This window comes from Microtus pennsylvanicus, chromosome 6 (genome assembly GCF_037038515.1).
Source record: "Microtus pennsylvanicus isolate mMicPen1 chromosome 6, mMicPen1.hap1, whole genome shotgun sequence".
NCBI classification, from domain to species: Eukaryota; Metazoa; Chordata; class Mammalia; order Rodentia; family Cricetidae; genus Microtus; species Microtus pennsylvanicus.
In genome coordinates, this window is record NC_134584.1 from 11,495,571 (window position 1) to 11,519,754 (window position 24,184).

The following is a 24,184-nucleotide window of genomic DNA, read 5'->3' on the forward strand; positions in this document are numbered from 1 at the left end:
TCAGCTGTGGTTTCCAGACACTGCATTGTATCCAGGCTCAGGGTATAGACTATGGCAAGAGACTGGACACCTGTGTCAACTGGGAGGGTTTTTGTTACAAAGTATCAGGACAAAGGCATTGCAGGACAGCCCTGGGGATAGCCATGGGGGCTGGGCATACATCCCTCAGGATGGAAGATGTGTTTCCAGGGCAGCTCAGTCTTACTGGATCCATTTGGACCATTTTCTACATCGCTGTGTTGTGATTACAGCAGCACTATGTTAATCCCGAGTTCTTCTCCTGCTCCTTCCCGTCTCAGCCTAGGGAAACCTGAAGTCTGATCTCTGTAGAGGCACTGTCTCTGGTGTGTTAATACCTTTCTCATAACTCTGTTGACTTGGTTATTTCGTTGGTGACTCAGATGGTCTTGCTCACTGGAAAAGGGGCAATATCTGTAAATTTTGGTTGTTATATGTGGTGGAAGAGGTGTTACTGGCATCTACTGGTAGAGCCCAGGGAGGCCGACAAACACTAACACACAGGGCGGACCAAACAGAATTATCCAGCACAAAGGGTTTTCAGGGCTAGACCTTGTCCAATAGGCTACGAAACCATTTTTGATGGCCAGGAGTAGTGAACAGTAAGGTATACCTCAGCAAATTAAATAGGACATGCATTTCGGTCTCTGAGCCCCTCTGAGGTGCTGTTAGCAGTGAGGAAGAAGAATCTCAGGCATGGGTGGGACCAGTGGGACCGTGCAGCCAGTCTTCATGGGAATGTGCACTGTGCTGCTTCTGGGATGCCGAATGTGGTTCTCAAGTCAACAACATCCTAGCATATGGTGGGGCGAGAGTGGAGTGAGACAAAGCTGGTGCCAACAGCAGAAGGGACAGAAAGCAGCAGATGGCCAGAAAGGAAGTGGTATTAAGCAGCAAAATAAAACTGTGGCTGCTAATAAGGAAAAGAAAATTGTCTAGAAAGAAGAAGGCAGTGTGACATCAAGACATGAAAATTTAAGGTCACCAATAGTGCCATAAAGGACAGAGTCACGAGGTGATTATATATGCAAAACCAAATTCATCTATTTAAATTATCACTCACATTAAGGAAAATATTGGGGGCTCAGTAAGCTTGTTCAAACATGAGAACTTAAGTTTGGAAACCCAGCAGCCACTGAAGAAAGTCAGGTAGAGTCGCATCTACTTGCAAGCCCCACACATGGATAGGCAATGACAAAAGCATGTCTGGAATTGGTTGATGCATTGATCTAGTCACATGGTTAAGCTACTGGTGCAGTGAGAAACCCTGTCTAAAACTAAAGAAAACAAGGCATGCACTTGAGGAATCTGTGGCCTCCACATGCATGTGCACACACACTCATACATGAGCATGTATATTTACATTTGAACACAATCACATTTACATGTCCCATTCACATGCAAAAACATAAATAGTAGTTTGGGTGTCAAAAGCCTTCAGATATTGATCTGTTCTAGATGCTTCCTGGTAGATACATTTTTAAGAAGTGATTAAGGAGACTATACAGATGTTTACTACAGTTCACATCAGTGGAAATTTCTGCTGGTAAAGGCTTGGGTCAGCACACCACGGCTGAGTCCAGGATGGGATCTGCAGTAGCTTTTCTGCTTCCCAGGCTATCTGCCAGGACGGAGACAAGCCATGCTGTCTCAGGTGACAAGTGGCTGGCAGTAGAACAGTGGGTCTTCCCTACACTTCTCGCCATCACAGATGGGTCCAGGCAGGTAGAAGAGAGGTGGCCTGAGAGTCGGTACGAAGGGGCTGCATTCTTTGCAGGGAGTTTATGAATAATGAAATGAATAAGAGATCTATCATGACTACCTTGTGTAGGCATTGCTACACAATTTGAACAATACTTCTCTCTGAGAGGTCCCACCACTGGACCCACATAATACTCCAGGGCATCCCTTTTTGCTCACTGAAGCATTGCTGAAGGATAGTTTACAGAGGATCCAGGCTGTTCTAGGAAAAGCTCTATACTTTGATAAGGCTCTGCTCTGATGCACAGGCCACCTGGAGACCAGTGACACATCCAGAGGGGCAGGAATGCTTGTCTTCTGTTTGTGCTCATGGACTGCAGATGAGAAGAGTTCCGGGAAGAGAAGTTCAGGATCCTAAAGATAAGAACTCTGAAAGATATCTAGCATCTGCTCCTGCCATCTACAGGATGGTGGTCTGAACCAGTGGGAAACACTTACTAGAAGAACTTATATGTGTGCAGCCAACCAACAGCATCACTGTACTCTGAAGTGTCAGACAAAGCTATGGATGTATGCAGAATGAAAAGATTCAAAATGATGGACCTGTGAACTGTCAACTCTGTTCTCACAGGAGAGGCTTCTGTGCATGCATGAATATTTCTTCTTACAGTGGGTTTCTATTTTGCCTACATACTATTTTCACATGATGGATATATATGCATCATCCCATAGTGTTTTGGGGGTATCCATTCCAGGATCCTCAGCAGATACCAAAATCCATGTTCAATTTCCCACACAAAAGGGTGTAGTGTTTGCACATGACCTGTGCCCATCTCTCCATTTGTTTTTAAATCATCTCTAGACCACTTATTGTAAATAACATTGCATAAATTGTGTGTACTAAGCTGCTGTGTTATATTATTTCAGGACTACCTGCAAGAGTCTGAACATGTTTGGAACAGACATTTTTCCTGCGTATTTTGTCTGTTGTTGGTTGCATATGCCAATACAGAATCCAGAGGTGAAAGCCACTTGGATTTCTTTTCTTAATTAACATTTGCTTTGTCTGACAAGAAACACTGTCAAATGAATTCAAATCTCTAATGTAACATTTTGAATGAGTATTAAAATTAACATTTGTGCCTTGAGATATTGCATGCTATTTAGGCTCGGATTCTCATTTTCAGGCCAATATCATACACATGAGTTGGTGGGATTCCAAAAGGCTAAAGCCCAGTGCTAAAATCCTGAAGAGTCAAGAAAATGTGGCGGGTGATGGGGTCCATGGTAGCATTCAAGAATGCTATGCTAATCCCTCGAGGGCAAAGTATTCCTTTCTTCCACTATGATCTAAAATAGCATTTGCAAGGATGCTTTGACACACATTTATACTACATGCATGCAATTCTAAGTTATGCATGTAAGAATGTATGTATGTATGTGTACATGTGTGTGTGCATGTATGCAGACCAGAGGATAACTTCAGGTGTTGTTCTTAAGGCACACTCCATCTTTTATTTTTTTTTTAAGACAGTGTTTCTCTAACAAGGAAGAACATATAGTCTAGAGATCCCATCTCCCCAACCCTAGCACTGGGAGGACACACTACCATGCTCAGCTTCTTATTTGACACAGATTTTAGAGAGAGAACTCAGTACTTCACTGACTGAATCATCATCCCAGGCCACACATTCTAAGCTCTTAAATGATGATAATGTAGCATGTGTATTAGATTAGCTTTCTAGGTAATTCTAGATGTCAACTGTCAATGTGATAACATGTAGAGGGAATGAAAACCCAGGAAAGAGAAGACCATGGGGTATACCATCTCACAGCCACTTGAACATAAAATCTCTTCAAGAAAGAAAAAAATTGAGACTGGACAAACCCTGGTTGTGAACACCCACTTGAAACAAGACTCTGGCAAGACCTAGAGGCACCGGAGGCCACACCCTGATGGCCATACAGTAAAACTGGTGCCAGGTGTTGGAGTGAAAGTCACATATGGAGGTAAGTTCCATACAGGCCTTCTATCTACCCTCTGGAAGACCCACTGATGTATCCAACTCCAGGGACCATGAGAGCAATCTAACTATATGAAGACACAGAGTAGATGGGACCAGTGAGCAGTTTCACATGGGGTTGCTTTGGAAGGGTGCAGCTGAGCTTTAATTTGCTTATGAGGAATCATTCTCCCAGTGAAGTAGTGAAGGAATGCCAAAAAGTGTTTAACAGATGAAACTTCTCACTAACCTAAGCATCTAGCATCTACAACCAATGAAGGAGATCTGCACAAAGCCAAACATGATTTCTTCCAGTGATAATGATGCAATAGATCATGCAACAAAGATGATCACAACAGAAAATCGACCCTATGTGTGTGTACAGACTGGGTCAGAATCTTGTTGGAGTCTGATCAGTGTCCTGTCACTCATTTGAACACACACCTGACTTTTCATCTCTTTGAGAGGAGAGCGTCCGGGACTCCCGGGACAGGGAGTTGGGTTCCCAGTTGCCTTTGCTGCTTTGGCCCTGCGGTTTTCTCACACTGAGTGAGACCTAGGTCAGCCTGGCCTGTAGCCAATAGTAGGACAGTGTGGTATGACCCTTCAGCTACGATGGAGCAGAACCCATCAGTGCACTGTTACCGGGTCTCCAGTCACATGCCAAGTTCAAAAACAAACCCCAAAGGGCTTCTTTATACAAAAGAAGAATTATTAATTTTGTCTTCTACTCTTTTAGGTTTCTCTATTGCCCTGAGAGGCCAGATTGTCATCACAAAACTGTACTGTGGGACAGAGAGAAGCCTGATGGTTGTCACTTCGGGAACTTTCTTCCAGGAAGGGACACCAGGAACTATGGGCTTTGGGGTTCAGCAACAGACAGTGAGCAAAGTCAGCTGCCAAGAGCTTTTATAGGTGAGGGCAAAACATGCACCATTCATATAGATCTGTCCTCAGGGCGACAGTTCAGGTATGTTCCCATAGCAACCACTTAATTAAATGAAAGCAAGAATGTGCTATACCTTCGTGGTGTACATTTCTCTGAGTTATCCCTATCAAGGAAATAAAAGAAAACATTGCTGAGACTTTTATCTTATAACTCAGTCTGACCTGCAGAATGGTTCTTCTAAGATTCAAAACACAAATGCCAATGTTTTGGAAGCTGTATATCACTATGTAGCCTTGGCGGGCCTAGAACTTGCTGTGTAGACCAGTCTAGCCTCAAACAAAGACCCGCTCGACTCTGCCTCCCAAGGTTGGGATTAAAGGAGTGTGCTTCCCTACCAGGTCACTAAAGCCATATTTAAGGGTGGATGCAAATGTCTAGAAAACAGAAAACTCCAGGGCCATCTTTAAACTGATCCTGATGTCATGAGTTGGCTCCTCTGTAGTGGGAGGTCTGCGTGGTGGATACAGACCCTTTGGTTTTCTAAGAGGCCTTTCTACCCTTCTCTGAGGCATCTTACACATAACAGGAAAAGAGTTGAGCATTTTTATAGTAATACACAGAATTCACTACCCAGGGCTTTTTGGAGTTGGTGTTGGGCACCAGACCCAGGGCCTTATGCCTGCTGGGAAACTTTCTACAGCTAAATAATATCCCAACATCTGGGGGTGAGGGCTTTCATACCCCAGGGACCCTAGGGACAGACTGAAGGCTCTGCTGTCCTCACCACCACCCTGAGGAGAGCTGCCTAATGGACTTCACTGTGCAGCAGGGGAACCGTCCCACAGGTGTCTACAGTACAGAGCAATCCATGTGGCAGAGGCTTCCTTCTCTAGCTGCAGCGTTCTGGATTTACCAAAATGCTCCCAAGACCAAAATTCTGACATCATCCAGTTGTTAAGCCCAGATTCTTATCCCCACCTCCCGGGGTTACACAAGACAATAACCCAGCCTTCTGAACCTGTTGTCAAACATACACTGAATATTATGCCTCTTCTGCCAACTTCCCCACTTACCCACCTCTTCCTGCCCTTGGCATTCCATCACCTTCATGGCAACCGCCCTTCCCCACCCTCAAAGGGGACTCAATGTATTTGTCACTCAACATACAGGCATCATACCTGCCTCTATCCACACTCTAGGAACTGGGTCACTGGAGTGTGTTGATGGCTTTTTCTTTACTTGGGAAGTTTCTACCCAGCCTGAACTAGAAGAAAGGAAAATGATGCAGACACGCTAGCAATTTCACCATACATTGGGAAAGCAGAGCCCTGTTTCTTTCTATATACTGGTGGTGCTTTACTATCATAGTAGGGAAGGGGATAATTGCATGCAGCTGTGAGCAGGTAGCATCACCTGGTCCTGGGATTTCTTTTTCTTCTTCTTCTTGCCCCAGCACCCAGAACTCTCCGCATCCTTGCCGTTGGCCTCCCCACAGAGCAGCCCGTCCAGCTCGTCTGTGCCCATGTGCTGTCCCTGAGACGTTTCTGCTGCTAGCCGGTAGGAGAGGTTCCTCAAGATGCACACACAGTTTTCAACGGTCTGTAGCGTCCCCAAAAGAAAAAGGGAAACGGAGGAGTGAGTGTAAGCCAATCAGCAGGCGCCTCCACTGGAAAGGCAGGGAGGAGTGAGTATAAGCCAATCAGCAGGCACCCCCACCATGGGAAGGCAGTCAGTCTCCATGGACACATTGGTCCTCATTGCACTTAATGCCTGCTTTCAAGGGCTCCACTAACAGCTACAACTGGAAGAATTTGGATAAGGTTGGAAGGTCCTAAGACCATGTCTCACTTGACAAACAATAATCATCAACCCTGGGTACTTCAACAATCACCAGTCACAGGTAATCAAAATGCACTTGTGAGAACTGGACAAACTCGCAACTACAAGATCACCATTTACAGGCAACTCCAGCCAGGAGTTTAGGAACCCAAGTCACTAAATCACAGGGGGTGGGTTTAGTTTGGCTCTGGTTGGGGATGCCGTTGCATATCATTTACCAAGAAATAATACAATAATACAGTTTCAGTAATGTTGGAGACCACACAGGGGACTTTCAACATTTGTCTTGGCTTTGGTGTGAATCCTAGCTCTGCTCAGTGACAGTGTGGCTCTGCCCAGTGACAGTGTGGCTGTGCACAGTGACTTCCCCTCTCTGTGCACAGTGACAGTGTGGCTGTGCACAGTGACTTCCCCTCTCTGTGCACAGTGACAGTGTGGCTGTGCACAGTGACTACCCCCTTCGTGCCTCTGTTTCTTCATTGGCAAGCCAGTAATGATACAAGCTCCAGCACCACAGGACTGTGCAGAGGACAGGATGAATTTAGAGACCCAGTGCCCACTTGTCGCTGTCACCGCTAAGTTGGGGAGGTGAGGCAAAACAAATTCTAGTGGCGTCCAGAAGCTGAGAGCAAGATTCAGGAAGCTGCATCCTGCAGGCTGGAGCCAACCTGAGGTTGTCTTACTATAATGTTTTCACAAATCTGGCAGGCCGCTGTGTTTATGACCACCCCTGCAGAGGACAAAACACATCCAGGGCTGCTATCGGGAACAAGAGAATTGAGACAGAGATTGTGGGTTCCACATATGTCCTTTGACCCTCTGCAGAAAGTGCTTCCCTGAAAGAAAGCTGACTTTTAAGAGCACGTTTTATTTATTGTGTCTGTGTCTGTGTGTCTGTATATTTGTGTCTATATGTGTCTATGGTGCCACAGCACACACGTGGAGATCAGAAGACTGCTTCCTGGAGAAGTTTCTTTCCTTTTGCTGTGTGTTTTGTGAATCAAAGTCAAGCTGTCAGCAGCCTTGTGAGGCAAGCATCTTTACAGGCTGAGCCATATCACGGGGCCTCAACACTGACCTTTTAACTTTTATTCTCAGGGAAAACAATTAGGGGGAGTTGAAAACAAACCCTTGCACCTTGGCGATTATGTTTCTGAGACCCACTACGTGACTACTAAAAGCAAGAAACCCAATTTCATGCTGAAGAGGGAAGGGGATGGGTGAAGACAACGAGCGGCTGCTCACTGATGAAAGTCATCCCTCTTCAGTCTGGGCTCAGTGCCAGCACAGGCAGAGGACACAGGAATCAGATCCTAGCCTGTTGCTCTCATTGGCAGGATGCAGGTAATAGGCAGCCTGTGCTCTTTACCTGATGAGGGGTGCAGTGACTGTCAATCAAGAAGAGTGGTTCTCAGGATATGCTCTGGGGCCCGTGCCATCCTTAGCTTTTTTTCCCCAGCTTGCCAAGGTTTCATGACTGCTAATCCCACAGGCTTTGAGCCAACTTCATTATCTGTTTGGAGCATCCTTTCCACATCAGGCAAGGGAGCCGGCATGAAAGCAGGTATGAACAGGAGGACACAAGAAAGACAGACGCGTCTCTTCTTGAAAGGGAAATGTTAGGGTACAAGTTGGGACAATTTTCAAATCATCTCAAACTGATTTCTCTTCCATCAAGGACTCGGGAGACTAAGCTTCCTTCTCATTGTGTTGTTTATCCTCCCTGGGGCTTCGGTGTTCCTGGAACAGGACTAGGGAGACTAAATCTGGAGGTTCAAAGAAAGCTTTGCCACCAGTCTGCATTTAGGGAGATGGTGTGGGGGAGGAGCTGGAGAAGGTAGGAGAGGGCCCAGAGAGGAAAGCTGTGCCTCTTATAAAGCCTCCTGGAGTTGGGGGTTAGCTAGGTTCCCAGTTCAAGAGCACTTCTCTAAACAGAGTGTGGAAAAGAAAAAAAGAAAGACCATTGGCAGCAGCAGAAGGCGCGTGGCGTCTGGTGGCTCTGTTTGTGACATCCATTACTGTCAACAGTGCTTTTTAGTGCTCTTCTTGGCCACCAGGGTCATTGTGACTCCTTATTTTCTATTACAATGGGCTAATTTGGGAGTCATCTGTGGAGCGCTCCACCATATGTTACCCAGTCAATAAAGTCTCCCAATTATAGGAGCGGAGCCATGAGCTTGCATGGAACGCAGGCTCTTATTCATTAACTTCTTTGGCCTTAAAGAGAATGTGCATTCATGTCTCCCCCCCTAATGTGTCACTGTGAAAGCTCAGAAGCGGCCAAGCTGAGGGCTGAGTGGAAAATTATGGTGCAATAATAATATGTTAAAAATCAATAGTACGATCCCGCCAGCAAGGCATGGTGAAGTCATTTATCACCACACTGGATGGAGCCCTTCAACACTCAGGGCATGTGGTTATGATGGTCCTTCCTGTCACCAGTTAAGAGCACTTGGGTACAGTGCTCTAGAGAGAGGGGGATGGAGAGGGCCCTGTCCTGATGTTCAGCCCACTCCCTACTCATCAGGGATACTCCAAGTTTTCTCACTCCAGCCTGGAGAAGTCCTCCACGCCAACTTCATCTCTTAGAAAAAAACATGAACATTAAAAGAGATCATCTCCCAGTCTCCCAGGAGTATTAGGAGTCTGCTCATCCAAGCAGTCAGACAATGATGCTTAAGACGATGGTGCCCCTGCCCTGTGTCCCGCAAACTGCCTAAACCTAAGAGAGGAGCAGGAGAGTTTGGCGGACACATGAGGCAGTGGCTTTTATTCTATTCACCTGCAAGGTCTAGACAGCGGGAAAGCGTTTTGTGTCCACCAAACTCACAGACTTAGCGTCTCCATGCCTCAGTCTTTTGCTACTGTGAGTATTGAAGTGTTCAGTGCTGCCACGGCAGTGAACTACCTACATGAGCGCTTTCATACCTCATGTGTCTAGGCACCAACAGGCTCCCGTAAATACTCAAGATTTCTTGACTGGTCACAACTTTAGGGATTTAATTTTCTTGTCAACAGTATTCAAAGGTCTACGATGGTTATTAAGGACCTTTCCAGAAGAGGGATGCTTGTCTTTATTATATAACATCTCATCCTTGAAATCTGTAGTATGTGGTGCATGATTGGCCCTAGGACCAGGGAGCATCGGTGATGGGAGAAATGGGAGGACAGCAGTGTTTACAACTGGATGGAGCCAGTGTTCACAGGACCGTACTCCTGGAAGACACCTTGAGCCCAACTCTTCAGGGTAACAGGCTCAGAGACCAGTCAAATTTTCTAAGTTTCTCAGTAACTGTAATGTATAGTCAAAGTTAAGAAGGGTTATGCTAACTCACCCATAAAGCTAATTAATGGCTAAGCATACTGAACTATTATTTATTTTTATTTTATGAGCATGATTGTTTCATCGCATGTAAGTATGTGTACCATGTGTATGCCTAATACTTGTAAAAGCCAGAAGAGGGCATTGTTCCCCTGGAACAGGAGTTACAGACAGTTATGAACTGCAGTGTGGGATCTAGAAACTGAACTCAGGTTCTCTTCAAGAGCAGCTATTGTTCCTAACTGCTGAGTTGCCTCTCTAGCCCCCAAATTACTGTTTTTGTTGTTATCCTTTCTTTGAGACAAAGTTTCATACATCCCAGGCTCACACTGAATTCAGTACAGCTGAGGATGACCATGAACTTCTGATCTTCCAGCCTTCACTTCCCAAGGGCTGAAATTCAGGTGTGTGTGACTCATGCTGTTCATGTGGTGCAGGGGCTTGCACACAGGGCCTCCTGCAGGCACTGTAAGCAAACTCCATACAAACTGAACCCCACCTATTTGCTTTCCATCTGACTTTACAATCATATTCCCTTACGTACCCTTCCTAAGTACTCCATTTCAAAACTCCATCTACTCAGGCAAGAATTTAATCCGTAATATCATCAAATCATGATTCATTTTTAAATGGATAAATTCTTGAGGCCAGAGTTGGGTAGTCATATTTGGAGGGTGGAAATGGGGTCCTCGCAGGTGTCTTCCCCAGTTGTTTCAAAGGCAATTCTGGTGAAGAGTTAATGCTGGAAAGCACGGGATCAAGGCAGTGACTTTCAGCAGTGCCAGCTGAGCTCCTCACAGGACATGCTCCGTGTTTGGGGACACTGCTGTTTGGCACTATGGATGAGAATTCCTGAAGAGAATATGGCTGCAGGGACTGAGTGACGAAAATGTCCACAACTGTGGAGCATTTGGAAAGTTACAGATCGAGTCTAATGACAATTTATTATGGGTAATCTTTAACTCACAACACAATCACTCTACCTTCTTGGCCTGTCCTACCATCAGATCTAATGTCCTGTGATGAGCCAGACCTGCTGGGATGCATTCACAGAACTCTAGCTTTCTACTAATGAAAGAACGAGGAGTGTTGTCAAGGAGCACCTAAGGCCTTAACTACAGTTCTTTCCAGCGTAGTGTAGCCCACGTCTCCGAAGTTTCCACCAGAGCATTCTTAAAACCATGACTGGTAATTTCCTGGGTTCTAGTACTTTAAAAACTCCATGAAACTGATTCTGTGTTGAACAACTGGAACTTGGAGTAATCTAAATCCATGTTCCCAGACCATGGTCACTAAAATTTGGCTCCACATTAAGCTGCCTTATGGCCTTTGAGTTAAGGGTTGCGTTTTTGTGTCCACTGTACCATGGTGGTGGACGGGAGTGGGGAAAGCTGTTGGCATCTAGTGGGTAGTCAGAGGCCAGAGAGCAAGTCCAATGCACAGACTCTCAACAAAGGCTTCTCTACCCCAAATGTCTCCAGCGGGAGCTCTTGATAAGTCCTTGTTAAAGAGTGACATTTGCCACACACATTATTTTAAAAGTATACGTGGCATATGGCCATATACCAGGATCCTACAAGACCACAACTATCTAATTGTTGTGAATAGCTAATTTATTTAAGGTAAAACAAAATATCTCAAGTACTGGAGAAGCCCACCTAATAACGAATTCTCTCTGAGTTTGTGAACCAACACAGTACAGTGACACTGAGCACAACACGCTGGAAGCTTTGACTGAACAGTTTGAAAATTGAAAAAGGGTTTTCAGTCACTTAAAAACAGCCCTTAGTATAATTAATATAGTTAGTTATTAAAATTTAATTTATAAGAATTTATATTTATTCAAATCTCAGAGAATTTTAATATCTTCATCTTTACAAGTAGATTGTTATTTTTTTAAGAGTGCAAGCTGGAGGCTCAGATTTGTGAAAGTTTACTCATCCAGGATCCCCACAGTTTTATTTACTTATGACAATCTAAATTTCACTTTAACTTACTGAATTTTCAAAAACAGCAATTTTCAAATGCTGGTCTAAGCTACGGTGAGCATCCTTTTAGATGTTTGACCAATGCTGGCATCCTATCGGGATAGAGCTCATCAGTATGAAGCCGAGTGACAGCTTCCCTTGGCTGCTAGCCGTTGTTTAATTTCAGGAGAACCTTTGACCACTAAGAATCTGGATCTATGCAAACAGCACCAACCTTGCTATCGATCTCACTGCTCCCCAGCGCAGACTGAATCACATACAGCAAGGCATCCGTGAGCCCATCACACTCCCGCATCCGCCGGCGGGCCTCCTCTCCAGCTGAACTTACATTCCTGAAAGGCAAAGGAACATGACAGTGATCTTCAGATAGCCACCAAGAGACCACTCTTTCAGAAGAATGCTATTTTCCCATTTAAAATGCTTAGTTTTAGCAAGTAGATGTGGCTTCAGCAAACACATCTTGGAGCTAATTCATAAGCATCTATTGCAAATTGTTACAGAGAGAATGCAGAATTCCCAACAAGATATGTCAGGGTTCTAGGACTCTTGAGGATTAAAGACTTCTAGAAACTTCAGAGGCTCAACCTCACTTACAATTGAAGAAGGAATCAGAAGTTTTTGAACATTCTTTAAGAAATCTCAAGTTATTTTCACAAACAGAGCTTCCAACTTACTAAATACCTTAGGGACATATTTTTAATGCTTTAAACACATACCGTCTACCGCCCTGCCAGAAGTATATCTATAGGAATTCATTCTAGGAACATAACTTTTCTGTGTCATTGGGATGTCTCTGACATAGTCCACAGGAAGGACATAGTCCACACTCTTTCCCGTGTTATATATCCTGAGCTAAAGGCAACAGAAGGAGCCTGCTTCATACCTCACATGGTTAAGCAGACATTCTTCTAGCTCTACAAAAGACATGTGATTCTTATCCTAGTAGAGAAGAATCCCTGGCAGGTTATCAGAGAGAATCTTTGAGAGTGCTGTTTATTTATTCCGTCACCTAAAAATATTCCATCTATATTTATGATTCAGCTCCAACCGAGACATTTTTTTGCAATGACTGTGGGCAACACAGAAAGAATGCTGGAAGCAGTGGAAGGCACAAGATTGGAAGAATTTGAGAGCACCCGGGAAATGAGGGTAAGAGAATGAGAGAGTGCAATGGCTCTCAAATTTGGGAACCCTGATGATGACTTTGAAGGCAGATAGAATGTAGTGTTGCACTCTACTCTGGAATCTGACTCTAAAAGCTTGGATGGAGGGGGATAACATGTACTTCCTAGAACATGACAGAGCATGACAGGGCATGACAGGGCATGACATCTGGACTCTAACTCCATGGATGAATTTACTGCAGGAGTGGTGCTCTTTTTGCTGACTGTTGGGAGCCAAAGAAGCTAACTACAAGAATCTTGCTTTTGGGCAGAGTCTAGAGTGAAGGCAGCAAGGCTGATTTAATTCCATTAGCTGACTGGTGCTCTCTCTCTCTCTCATTTCACTCCAGTTTCTTTTGTGGACACTGAACTGATCTGAAGACGAAGGAGCTGAGCCCCAAGAGAGGTTCTGGGAGTCAATGAAGGGGATGCAATGAATCCTGAGTCAGTGGAGGAGGGAAACTGGAGCCCTACGGGGATGGTGCGAGATCTGGATGATTGGTTTCATTTGGGATTTTAATTTAATGAAAAGAACACAGGTGTAATGCTGTTAAAAGGCTACTGATCCTAACTATTTACTTTGATATCTAAATGTTTTATAGGGTGGGTTAAAATAGGATCAATCAATACTTTAATATAACACTGTGAAAGGTTATTCAATTTAAATAGGATTTTTTACTGATCTTAAAATATAAATAGAAGATTTTAGTTGCTTAGATAAGGCAACTGGGTAAATATTAAAAACATTTTAATGTGAATTCTTGTAAATCCCAGTCTCTGTTTCTGAGAAAGTATCTGGTGCAGATGAAGCAGGAGAGGGGTAACTGTCTGTTAGGAAAAATTTGTGAGCGGCATGGTGGTGTCATTCTAAACCAGAAGGGAAATTCTAAAAGAATGTTATAGATCATGCCACCTAGAAATGATTTCCACCGGGTTGAGCTTTGTAGATGTTCAGGAAGCTTGTCAAAAATTTCAGTTAGTCTTTCATGGCATGAGGAATGTTGGGCAGCAAGGGGCATGTGATTCTTGCTTGGTGGGCGAGTTTTCCCAAACAATTATGGAACCCAGACTCCTTAGAGATGATTCACGCACAGCCTAGCATCCTTACTTTCTCTTCATTGATAACCTCAGCCCCTTTTATGTTCAAGCTCAGGATGGTGGCAAGCTATTCTCTTTCAGAAGACTTTATGGAAGGTGAAATTGAGAAATAATACATTCAGACAAACATAAGAAATTCTTTTTAACAAATATTACCCAAACTTCAAAGACATTTGCGGTACATTCAAGAGACCAAACCTAAGCAACCATGGAATAAAAGGAATTGAGATAAGGTCCAAAGTCATAGACAGTTTTATTCAATGAAATTAGAGCAGAAAATTTCCCATGCCTAGGGAAATAAATATCTAACTAAATGAAGCATAAACAATTCCAAGTAGAAAAGACAAGTGAAGAATCTTTCCATGATATGTCTTCGTCAATATGCTAAAATTAAAAAAAGCAACAATATAAAAAGCTCTAAGGAAAAATGGTAACTCATATGCAAAGGTAGAAATGCAAGAATAACATCAGAACTTTCTTCAGCTACCCTAAAAGCAAGGAAAGATATGCCAAGTCGTGAAAGTAAATGGTAACCAAGATCATGTGCCTGGTGCACCTAGCCAAGTTATGTTTTAAAACTGCTAAAACTAAGTCAACATTTCAAGAACGAATTTAAGACAATTCATGCCAAACTAGCCAGCTCCTCAGAAAATTCTTAAAGGCATAGTGTAAGGGAGTAAGAAGAAAGGCCGTCTCATTTATGAGAACATAGGAACATATATTACACAAGAGGAACAAATGAACAAAGATGAACTGGGAAGGAACCAATCACGGCCAATACACAAAACCAGTAAACCAGGTGACAGGGAAGAGATATGTCAATAACCCAATCAGTATATCAACGAAGAGAACCACAATAAAGAGCAAACTCCTCTCAGTAACAACCTAAAATGCAGACGGTTTCAATTCACCAATTAAGCAATACAGACTAACTGACTGGCTTAAAAATGAAGATCCAACTGTCTGCTGTTTAGGAGAGATACCCTGAGGTGGTAAAGAAATCCAAAACATGATAGTCAGTGGATGGAAATAAGTTCCCAGGAAGACAAGCTGCAAACCAGTTGGCATATCAATTCTTATATCTCATAAAATAGATATTGAAACAAAACTAGTTAGGAAGATATAAAGAGGACCATTAGACTTTAATAAAGAGAACAATTCATTGAGAAGATATTTCTACTGTAAATATTTATGCACCAAATCTTGTAGCTTCCAATTTCATTTTAAAAAAAGATATCACATGGTTCCTGACAAAATGATACTTGGAGACTTCAATGTCTTACTCTCATATTTAGGAAGTTTTTCCAAACTAAAACTTAGAAAAGAAAGTCAGAGCTAGACACACCATGGATCAACTGGATTTAACAGATATTAGCAGATGAAGACCGCCAACAGGTCTGGGCTGTACTTTCTTCTAGACAGCTGGTGGCACTTTGTCTAAACTTGAACATGTCATAGGCTACAAAGCAAGCTTTCATGACAAAAAAAAGTGAAATAAGACCTGCTTTCATGACAAAAAGAAAAAAGAAAAAAAGTGTAACAAGACCCAACTGAAATACTTCCTTATAGCTCATCCAACCACAGCCCAAAAAAACTAGAAATAAACTCCAAGAGAAGCCTGAGAACAACACAAATACCTGAAGACTAAATAATAAAGTTAGATGGTAAAATGGGTCACTGGAGAAAGTGGGACAAAGAAGGGACTAAACAGTTCCCATAATCATATGAAAATGATGGCATAATTGAACATACACTTTGGGATCTGTACTTTTGACACCTTGACTACGTCATATCATGGAAAGAGTCTTTTTTGGTCATGTCTACTTGGGGCTCTTCATGTCTCTTTTATATGAATGTTCATTTCCTTCTCTAGGTTTGGATCCTTTGTCCTATACTTTTTTTTAAATGTATACCAGGCGATCATTGCCAAACAGGTCCTTGGAAATCTTAAATAAATAACCCAGTGTGCCTCAGAGTTTTAGAAAAACAAGAGGGCAAATTAAAATGCAGTAGGCATTAAGAAATAAAACATACCAGGTTACAAATTAATGAAACAAACATTAAAAGAAAATACATAGAATCAATCCAACAAAGATCTGGCTTTTTGAGACAATTAACAAAACTGGAAGACCCAAATTAATACAATTAGAAATGAAGAGAGAATTGTTACAATAGGCTCAAGTGTAGTGAACATTTTAAAAACTTATATTTGAGAATCTTGAAAATCTAAAAGAAAAAGATATACTTCTAAACTTATATGAGCTACCAAAATTAAAACCAGGATATAGAAAATTTCAACACACCCATAGGAAGCAATAAGATTGATACAGTGATAGAAATCTCTCCACAAAGAAAAGGCCAAGACCAGACAGGTTTATTGCTGAATTCTACTAAAGTTTATAAGATCTAACAACCACACTTCTTACACAAAATACAAGGGAAAGGAACACCACCAAAGTATTCTAGAAAGTCAGTATTACCATGATACCCAAGCCCGATAAAGAAGTAAGGCAAAAGCAAGCAATCAATCAAGGAAGGGAGGGAGGGAAGGAGGAAGGCAGGCAGGCAGGAAGAAAGGAAATGGCAGACCAATTTTCTTGATGAACACAGATATAAAATTTCATAACAAAATACTTTCAAACTCAATTCAAGAAAATGTTAGAGGATCGTACATTATTATCACATTGGTTTCATTCTAGGGATTCAATGTTAGTTTACTATATCATTAAAAAAATATCATATAAATTGTCGTAAGGGCAGAAATCACCTCAAAGTTCAACTTACTGTCATGATAATAGTCCTGAAAAAATTAAGAATAGATGAGTTTGTATGTCTACATAACAAAGGCAGAATATAGCAAACCTATCAAAATACTGATCCAAGTAGGAAAAAAACAAAGAATGGATCTCCTCTAAAATAATAATAATAAAAAAAGACAAGGGTGCCCAATCTTCACACTCCTATCCACTGTGACTTGAAGTCACTGTCATGGAAATAAGACATGAGAAAGATATAAATGTATATAGATAAGAAGGAAGAAGTTAAAATTTCCCTCTTTTTAGATAACACAATTCTATACTTAAAAGAAATTGTACCGACATTACTAGAAAACATGATTCCATCATATTCCAGTCAGAATGGCTATCAAAAAAAAAGAATGAAAAAGCTCCTGCCAAGAAAGTGGGAAAAGAGGAATCCTTTTTCACTGCTGGCTGGAGTGGCACCTGGCTGAGCTACTACAGAAATCAGTATGAAGACTTCTCAGTAAGCTGGAACTAGAACAAAAACATGACCTAACTATATCACTTGCTGGCCTAGACTCAAGTGACTCTGTCATAACCCAAAGATATCTGCTCATCTATGTCATAGCAAGGTAACAGAACTATCTCAGGTGTCCATCTTCAGATGAATGTAGAATGAAACATGTATGTAATAGATTTTTATTCATCTTTAAAGCAAAGGTATAAAGGTTTAAGGAAACTGGGTCATCCTAGAAATCATCGTGTTAATGACTGTAATGTCTCAGAAAAACAAATACTGTGAGTTCTCTCTCAAATGTAGAGCTTTGCTTTTAATACCAAATATGTGTGTATGTGTGCAAACACACGTGTGTGTCAGTGTGAAGTGTGGGGTGTAGATTCTGAAACTAAACAAAAGAAAGACGGTTAAGGAGGCATGCACACGTGTTTATAACAAGACACCTGAGACGTAAAAGCACACAGGAGGCTCCCAGAGGAGCAGAGGTACAAGCAGGACAGATTTGGGATAAAAAGGGAGGAGAACCATCCAAACACTTATCTATGAAAATCAGTAACCACAGCTTTTACTTTCTATGCTAACTGAAGGTGATCAAAGTTTTAGAAAAGCATTATCTGAAATGCCAGTCAAACATACTGAGAAATATTAACCACATTAGGATTAGCCACAGCTCTGTATACTTCCACTGGGGAGTAGAGGTGACTTCAGAGCTCCTGTCCCCCCCATCCCCAACCCCCACAGCTGAGTACAAATGGTACCTCATCACAGCCCGGTCAGAGCTGTTTCCTGAGAAACACATTTCCTTAATTTTTAAAGGATTAGCACAGCCTTGCTGTTTGGATTACTGTGCACCTGGCTGTCTTCTCTCGAGGAAGGCAATTTCTTTATAAATCAAGATGACAAGGGCTTGGTAATTGCTTTGCTGAGCTGCGGGGACAGAATGCTTCAGTGGCCAAAGACCAGCTACCTACTGCGGCCAGCAGAGAAGCCTGCTGCTATTCCGTACTCCGAGCATCCATTGCTGCACAGACTCCCCCATGGTCCCCAGGTCACCTCATAAAGGAAAAGTAGCAGAAGGAGATAGACAAGCTCATCTTTCATTGACGATTAAACACTGTCCCTTTTAAAGACTGCCTGGGTATGTGCCTTCAGCAGTCAGCCATGCATCAGGGAACATTGTTCCAGGGAAGCCCAAAGCAGAACCAGAGGTACCTGAGTTGAAAGACCCCCCTTTCACTGTCAAGTACTACCTGGGGCTTTAGCTACATGATTCCAATTAGAGTAGATGGTTGCCATGGAGTTAACGGCTCCATGAAATGTCTGCTGAAAGTTTTCCATTGGGCTAAATTACAGGGAAATCACAGGGCTAAGAACACGAGTGCTGTGTGGCTAAAGCCATTAGCTGGGAACCTAATTGTGCATGTGGCCCTTTGAGCTCCCCAAACATGCCCACTCTGTTCACGTTTGTTTCCTATCTGGCTGTGCTAAGAGCACGAGCTGTACTCTCCAGCATTTGATCTTTTGGTGACCACTTCCAGAACTGAAGAGTGTTTTCACGTGGTTCAGCTTCCAGACAATGACCACCTCCTTTGATTACACTAACATACAAAGTTTTACTTACATGTGACTGACCCGAACACCCGAGTATTAGTATGGAAGCGCCCATATGAACTACAGGTCTGGTAACTCTACCTTGGTGAAATTCACACACCACTTCCAGCAAGCATTTACACCACGCTAAGTAGTGGGCTGATGATGGCCCAGTTATAAAAGCACTAACAGCTCAAAAAAAAAAAAAAAAAAAAGGCAAAGATCCAAAGTGAACGACGTTCACAAATGAAAAATAGTGAATATTTCCTTTCTTTTTCTGCTGATTCAAATTATTCATCAGCCAGATGTGGTTTCATATGAGACATGGGAAAACTTGAGCTTCACACCTATATTATACCTATATGAATATGTGTGTTGCATAAAGTGAACATGCATATGTACATACATTAACATGCTAGGGCACGGAAACTGAGGTTCCCAGCAAAATCCATGCCTGTGTTGAAGATACTACAGTGCTGACTGCGGTGACCGTCTTCAGTTGTCAACCTGACACAGTCTATGATCACTTGGGAAGAATCTCAGTTAAGTATTTTCTGTATTGGGCTGGTCTGTCGACCCATCTCTGGGACACTGCCTTAACTAAATTAATTGATCTGGGCAGACCCAGCCCATAGTGAGGCAAAGCCATTCCCTAGGCAAGATGTCTGAACTGTATATAAGTGAAACGATGAAGCTCAGAACAAGCAGGCTATGACATGCATTTCTTTCTCTCTGCTCTTGGCTGTGCTGTGAGCAGGGCACTCAAGTTCTTGCTCTGACTTCCCTTCAACAATTAACTGTAGCCTGCAACTGTGATCCAAATAAACCCTTTTTCCTTTCAGTTGTGTTTTGGTTCCATTGTATCGCAGCCACAGAAAGGAAGCCAGGACAATGACTGCTCAGAACTGTGACTGCAGAGCACTGCACCGTTACAGACCCAGGGTCAGGTTATCGTGGGCCATCACTAGCGTCCTCATGGCCACTCACTGCCCATTTCTCCCTGTGGTTTCATATGCTGTGAATCTCAGATACAACCTTCTGTAATGTGTTAATTTAGTAGATTATCAACCCCAAAGCTAAGAATATTCTCAGACAGAATCTGAAGCCTATAATCAATTTCCCCCCTTCAGCAGAACCTGATGTTCCCACCAATGTATTTGAAAATGGTTTGATTTATGAGTTCCTTTCCTTGTGTCGCTGTAAAAGCTTCATGAGACCATTTCTATTTTGGAACATGGTTTTCAGAGCGATGAGAATCTGTGTTTCCAGGGCCATGGCCACTCATATTTAGTTCAAGAATAACATGTCTCTTGTTGCCTTTGAAGTGAGAGCTGTGTTTGGCATCGAAAGAAACAATGAAAATATAAATTCAATACTAATTTTACTGAGCCTCCAAAAAGAGGGGCATCAAATGATGACATAATCCAACTCCTTGTAGTATGAACTCTCCGTGATTTGTTTGTTTTTGTGGTTTTATTCTTGCTTTTTGAAGTTTTGTTATTTTTTTTTCTGAGGCAGGGTCTCTCTACATAGGCCTACCTGTCCTGTGACTTATTATGTAGTCCAGGCTGGCCTCAAACTCAGAGAGATCCACTTGCCTCTGCCTCGCAAGTGCTGGGATTAAAGGTATATGCCACCGCAGAGGTCTCTAGCTTGGGCCTACTCCCTCAGCGGTCCCTCTCTTGTATCTGCTCCTGTGGAGGTTGCTACCTTAGACCTGCTCTGGCAGAGGTCACTGGCTCAGGCCTACTCTGGTGGAGGTTGTTGGCTCAGGTCTATTCCTGCAGGTGTCCCTGGCTTGGTCCCTGTACTACAGACCTCTCTGGCTTGGGCCTGCTCCTTCAGCAGTCACTCCCTTGTAGTTGCTCCTGTGGAGGTCACTGCCTCCATCTTCTGAGGAGCAGAAGAACAAAACTGACAAGGAAGGGACCACTAGAATTGGTCACCTGCCTGGTCAGTGTCAGTGTGTAGTCTGGAGACTCTCAAGATCTGGCACTCTGGATTATTAATAGATATTAAAACGAGCCTTTTAATAGACATTTCTATTCTTCACCTAATTCCCTATTTGCAATCATGTAATCTTTTATATTTGTTTATTTGAAAGAAATTTTAACAAACTGTACTTCAAAGGCTTACTAAAGCTGGGAATCCAGAGGTTTCTAAAAGCTTCCTTATCTGGATGCTAAGTCTTCCTCCAGGCGTGATTCTTATTTACACGACAGCTTTGATCACACAGTCATAGTTTATTTGGTACCAATAACAACCACAAGACAGCATATTCAGAGAAAAGAACTATCTGTGCCTTTATAACTTAGCTGCTCCTCCTGTGTGACTCCCCAGCCCTCCTAACTGCTTGCCATCAGCATTTCCCTACCCTGACTTCAGGGTTTTTGCCCTGCACGGCTGGGTGGAATGGCTGGGTTAAGTAGCCCCAACCTAGGAGCCGAGCAGTGGAAAGCCCACGTTCTGTTAATCCAGGCTAGGCCCAGTTATTGTCCTCTTCCTTCTGAGTGTTTGGTGTTTGTGCTGGACTCAGCAACATTTGAATGTTGAGTGTCTCTCAGTGTGACAATACTGGGAGGTGGCATCTTTGTTGTCCTTTAGGTTATAAGAGAGGAGCCTATCTGAAGGAATCCTTGCTCTCATGAAGGACATCTGGTTACTATGATGATTTTCTTATAATTCTTCCTTGTGAGGGGAAGTAGGGAAGAGGGCTCTTAATTTATGACAAACATGCTACTAAAAATGTCATTGGACCAAAAGATTAAAAACTGTGTCCAAAATAGAAGTAATTTAAAAATTAGAATCTATATTTTTTATTGTCTTAGAAATGTACACATCTCTGCAAACTCTTAAATCATGACTTAAGTTTGAAAACTCATTTGGTGATGTTACTTGGGCCAAAGAATATCACAAGTAGTAGGAAAATCCAGACTCCAGTAGATGGGTTAGAGACAACTGTGTAGTTCTGCTAGGTGAATGCTATCCTTCTGGGGCATTGTGGTTATAGACCCATACATTCTGTGACTCTAGTTTGTGGTAATTTGTCTTGACAGCACATCAGAGCCTGGACCTCATCAGGCAATTTTGCATACATGTTCATTTTAACACTGCCACATGCAGACTTAATGGATATTAGAGCAGCCTGATGGTTCTTCTTATGGGAACATTTTAAATACTTTGAACAAGATGGGAGACAGTCATCAGGGCTTTTAGATGCCACTTGTTGCGACAATTCAGTCTGAGCAGGATTCTCACCAACCGTATGTAGGACCCAAGAGTAACGCCCCACGTTCACTACCACCAGATAGGGCACTCAGTGAGTGTAGGATAACGGTACCCATGGCAGAGTGTATCATCTCATTCGACTGCTGTGGCTGTGGAAGGAGTAATGCTTTGGTAATCCAGGGACAGTACCAGCTGCGTCCAAAGGTCAGATGCAAAGGCAAGCTGCGAATCCAAAAAGCAACATTCTAGGCAGGCCATGAGGTGACCATGAAGAGCTGAGTTTCATGATTTACCCTAACAAGGCCTAACGAGTGCCACCATCGAAGGGTTTTTAATCTGTGTGTAGTTCCTTCATCGCTCTGGGTTTGGAGCAAATATAAATATTTTATTTGAAAATTATACATTTAACCAACTTATTTTCTTCCCCAAGGAAAATTAAAGTACAGAAGAGAAGGTGTTTTTTCTTCACACTCAGCCTAGGCACACCTGCCCCTCACATCCTCACTGTACTTTGTAGATAATTAGGATTCTTAGACGCCTGGGACAAACCGTAACAAGACATCAGCGTGGTGAGCAATAACCCAGAACACAGAAGCCAGAAACTTGAGATTTTCTTAAATCTCATCCTAATATAACTGCCTTTATGACTTACCTTTTCATGAGTATTAAAATAGAAAGATTTTAGAGATCTGTTGGCCAGGAAAGAACATAGCTGCAAGAAGGCGGAGTAGGTGAACATTTTTGTGTAAAATATATACTGCTAGAGGATCCTTATATGCTATACAAATGCACAAAGCTAGAGCTGCTTCAGCTGGGCACTGAATGGCTTCACTTAATCTGATAATTTGCTAAAATCCCCCAAAACACACTGTGCTTCTTTAATTTTAATCATAAGTACTCAACATGGAATATTTTTATAGAACGTGAAAAAAAATCAAATCACAACGTTAGTTTATTCCAAGTTCAAAGAAATTCCAAGTTCCTGTCCTGTGTTGCACAGGGACACAACCGAAGGGCTGCGTGTCCACGGCTCTCACCCTCTACCAACCCTGGCTGCACACTGCAAGGTGCTCCGTGGTTTCCATGTAGCTACAAACACTGGGGATGAACTATCATTCTCCACTGGATCTGAGTTTTGGAGGAGCATCCACCTCTATAGCAGTGCTGGCCAATAGGAAGAAGGCGTGGATATTTGTGTTAGCCCTTATGCAACCCCAAGTTCTTACGTTGAAGCTAACCTTCAGGGTGAGGGTATCCAGAGGTGATGTGTCTGGGTGGTGATTAAATGGAAGGCGGAACCCTCATGAACGATATCTTACAAGAGAGGCCAGGGAGAGGATGCTTGTCCCTTTTCTCATGGGAAGACACAGCAAGAAGGCATAAAGTATGATACAGCAAGCAACCATCCTGAGACACTGACTGGGTTGGCCACCTCCATCATCTCAGCCTCTGGAACAGAGGAACAAATTTCTGTTGTTTTTGAATTACGTGAGTGCAAGTATCTTGTCATAGCAGCCTTCATGAAGATAATCAGCCCTTTCTTTTTCCTTTTCGCTATGGATTGATTTGCCCTGGAGACCACGGATGAATAGAAAAGAAATAATAGGAGGAAAACACAGGCTTACCCAAAGTGAATCTGTGCCTGCCATGATCGAGAGATGTGAAAGAAGAGGAGGGAAGCAGGAAGCAGGCGGGGAGAGAGGGAGGGAGGGAAAGAAGGATGGAGGGAAGGAGGGAAGAGAGAGAAAGTGTGTGTGTGTGTGTGTGTGTGTGTGAGAGAGAGAGAGAGAGAGAGAGAGAGAGAGAGAGAGAGGAAGAGAGAGAGCGAGAGAGTGAGCAATGGCGATAAAGATCAGAGGTTTTAGCCAGAGATGGACTGATTTGGAGGTTTCCCTATCAGTTACTCTGTCATGTGCCAGGATACTTAACTTGTCAGCAGCAGATGCTTCTGGTCCTTGACTCTTTCCCATAAAGCCTCATTCAATTGGCCCTCTGTATGCTAGGAATATGTTTTATTACCATTGGTCAATAAAGAAGTTACTTTAGCCTATAGCAGGGCAGACTATAGCCAGGCTGAGAGAGCTGTA

At 42.8% G+C, this 24,184-nt stretch overlaps 1 protein-coding gene across 4 annotated transcripts in view; it reads right to left on the reverse strand.

Annotated features, from left to right (window-relative positions):
- Ctnnd2 (catenin delta 2) overlaps positions 1 to 24,184 on the reverse strand; it is a 746,809-nt gene that overhangs the window by 108,839 nt on the left and 613,786 nt on the right. For all 4 annotated transcript variants that reach the window (XM_075975796.1, XM_075975795.1, XM_075975797.1 and 1 more), the window contains 2 exons: positions 11,975 to 12,092; positions 6,025 to 6,210 (listed from right to left, as the gene is read on the reverse strand). In XM_075975796.1, coding sequence (XP_075831911.1) covers positions 6,025 to 6,210; positions 11,975 to 12,092 — 304 coding nt within the window. The remainder of the gene's footprint in view (positions 1 to 6,024; positions 6,211 to 11,974; positions 12,093 to 24,184) is intronic.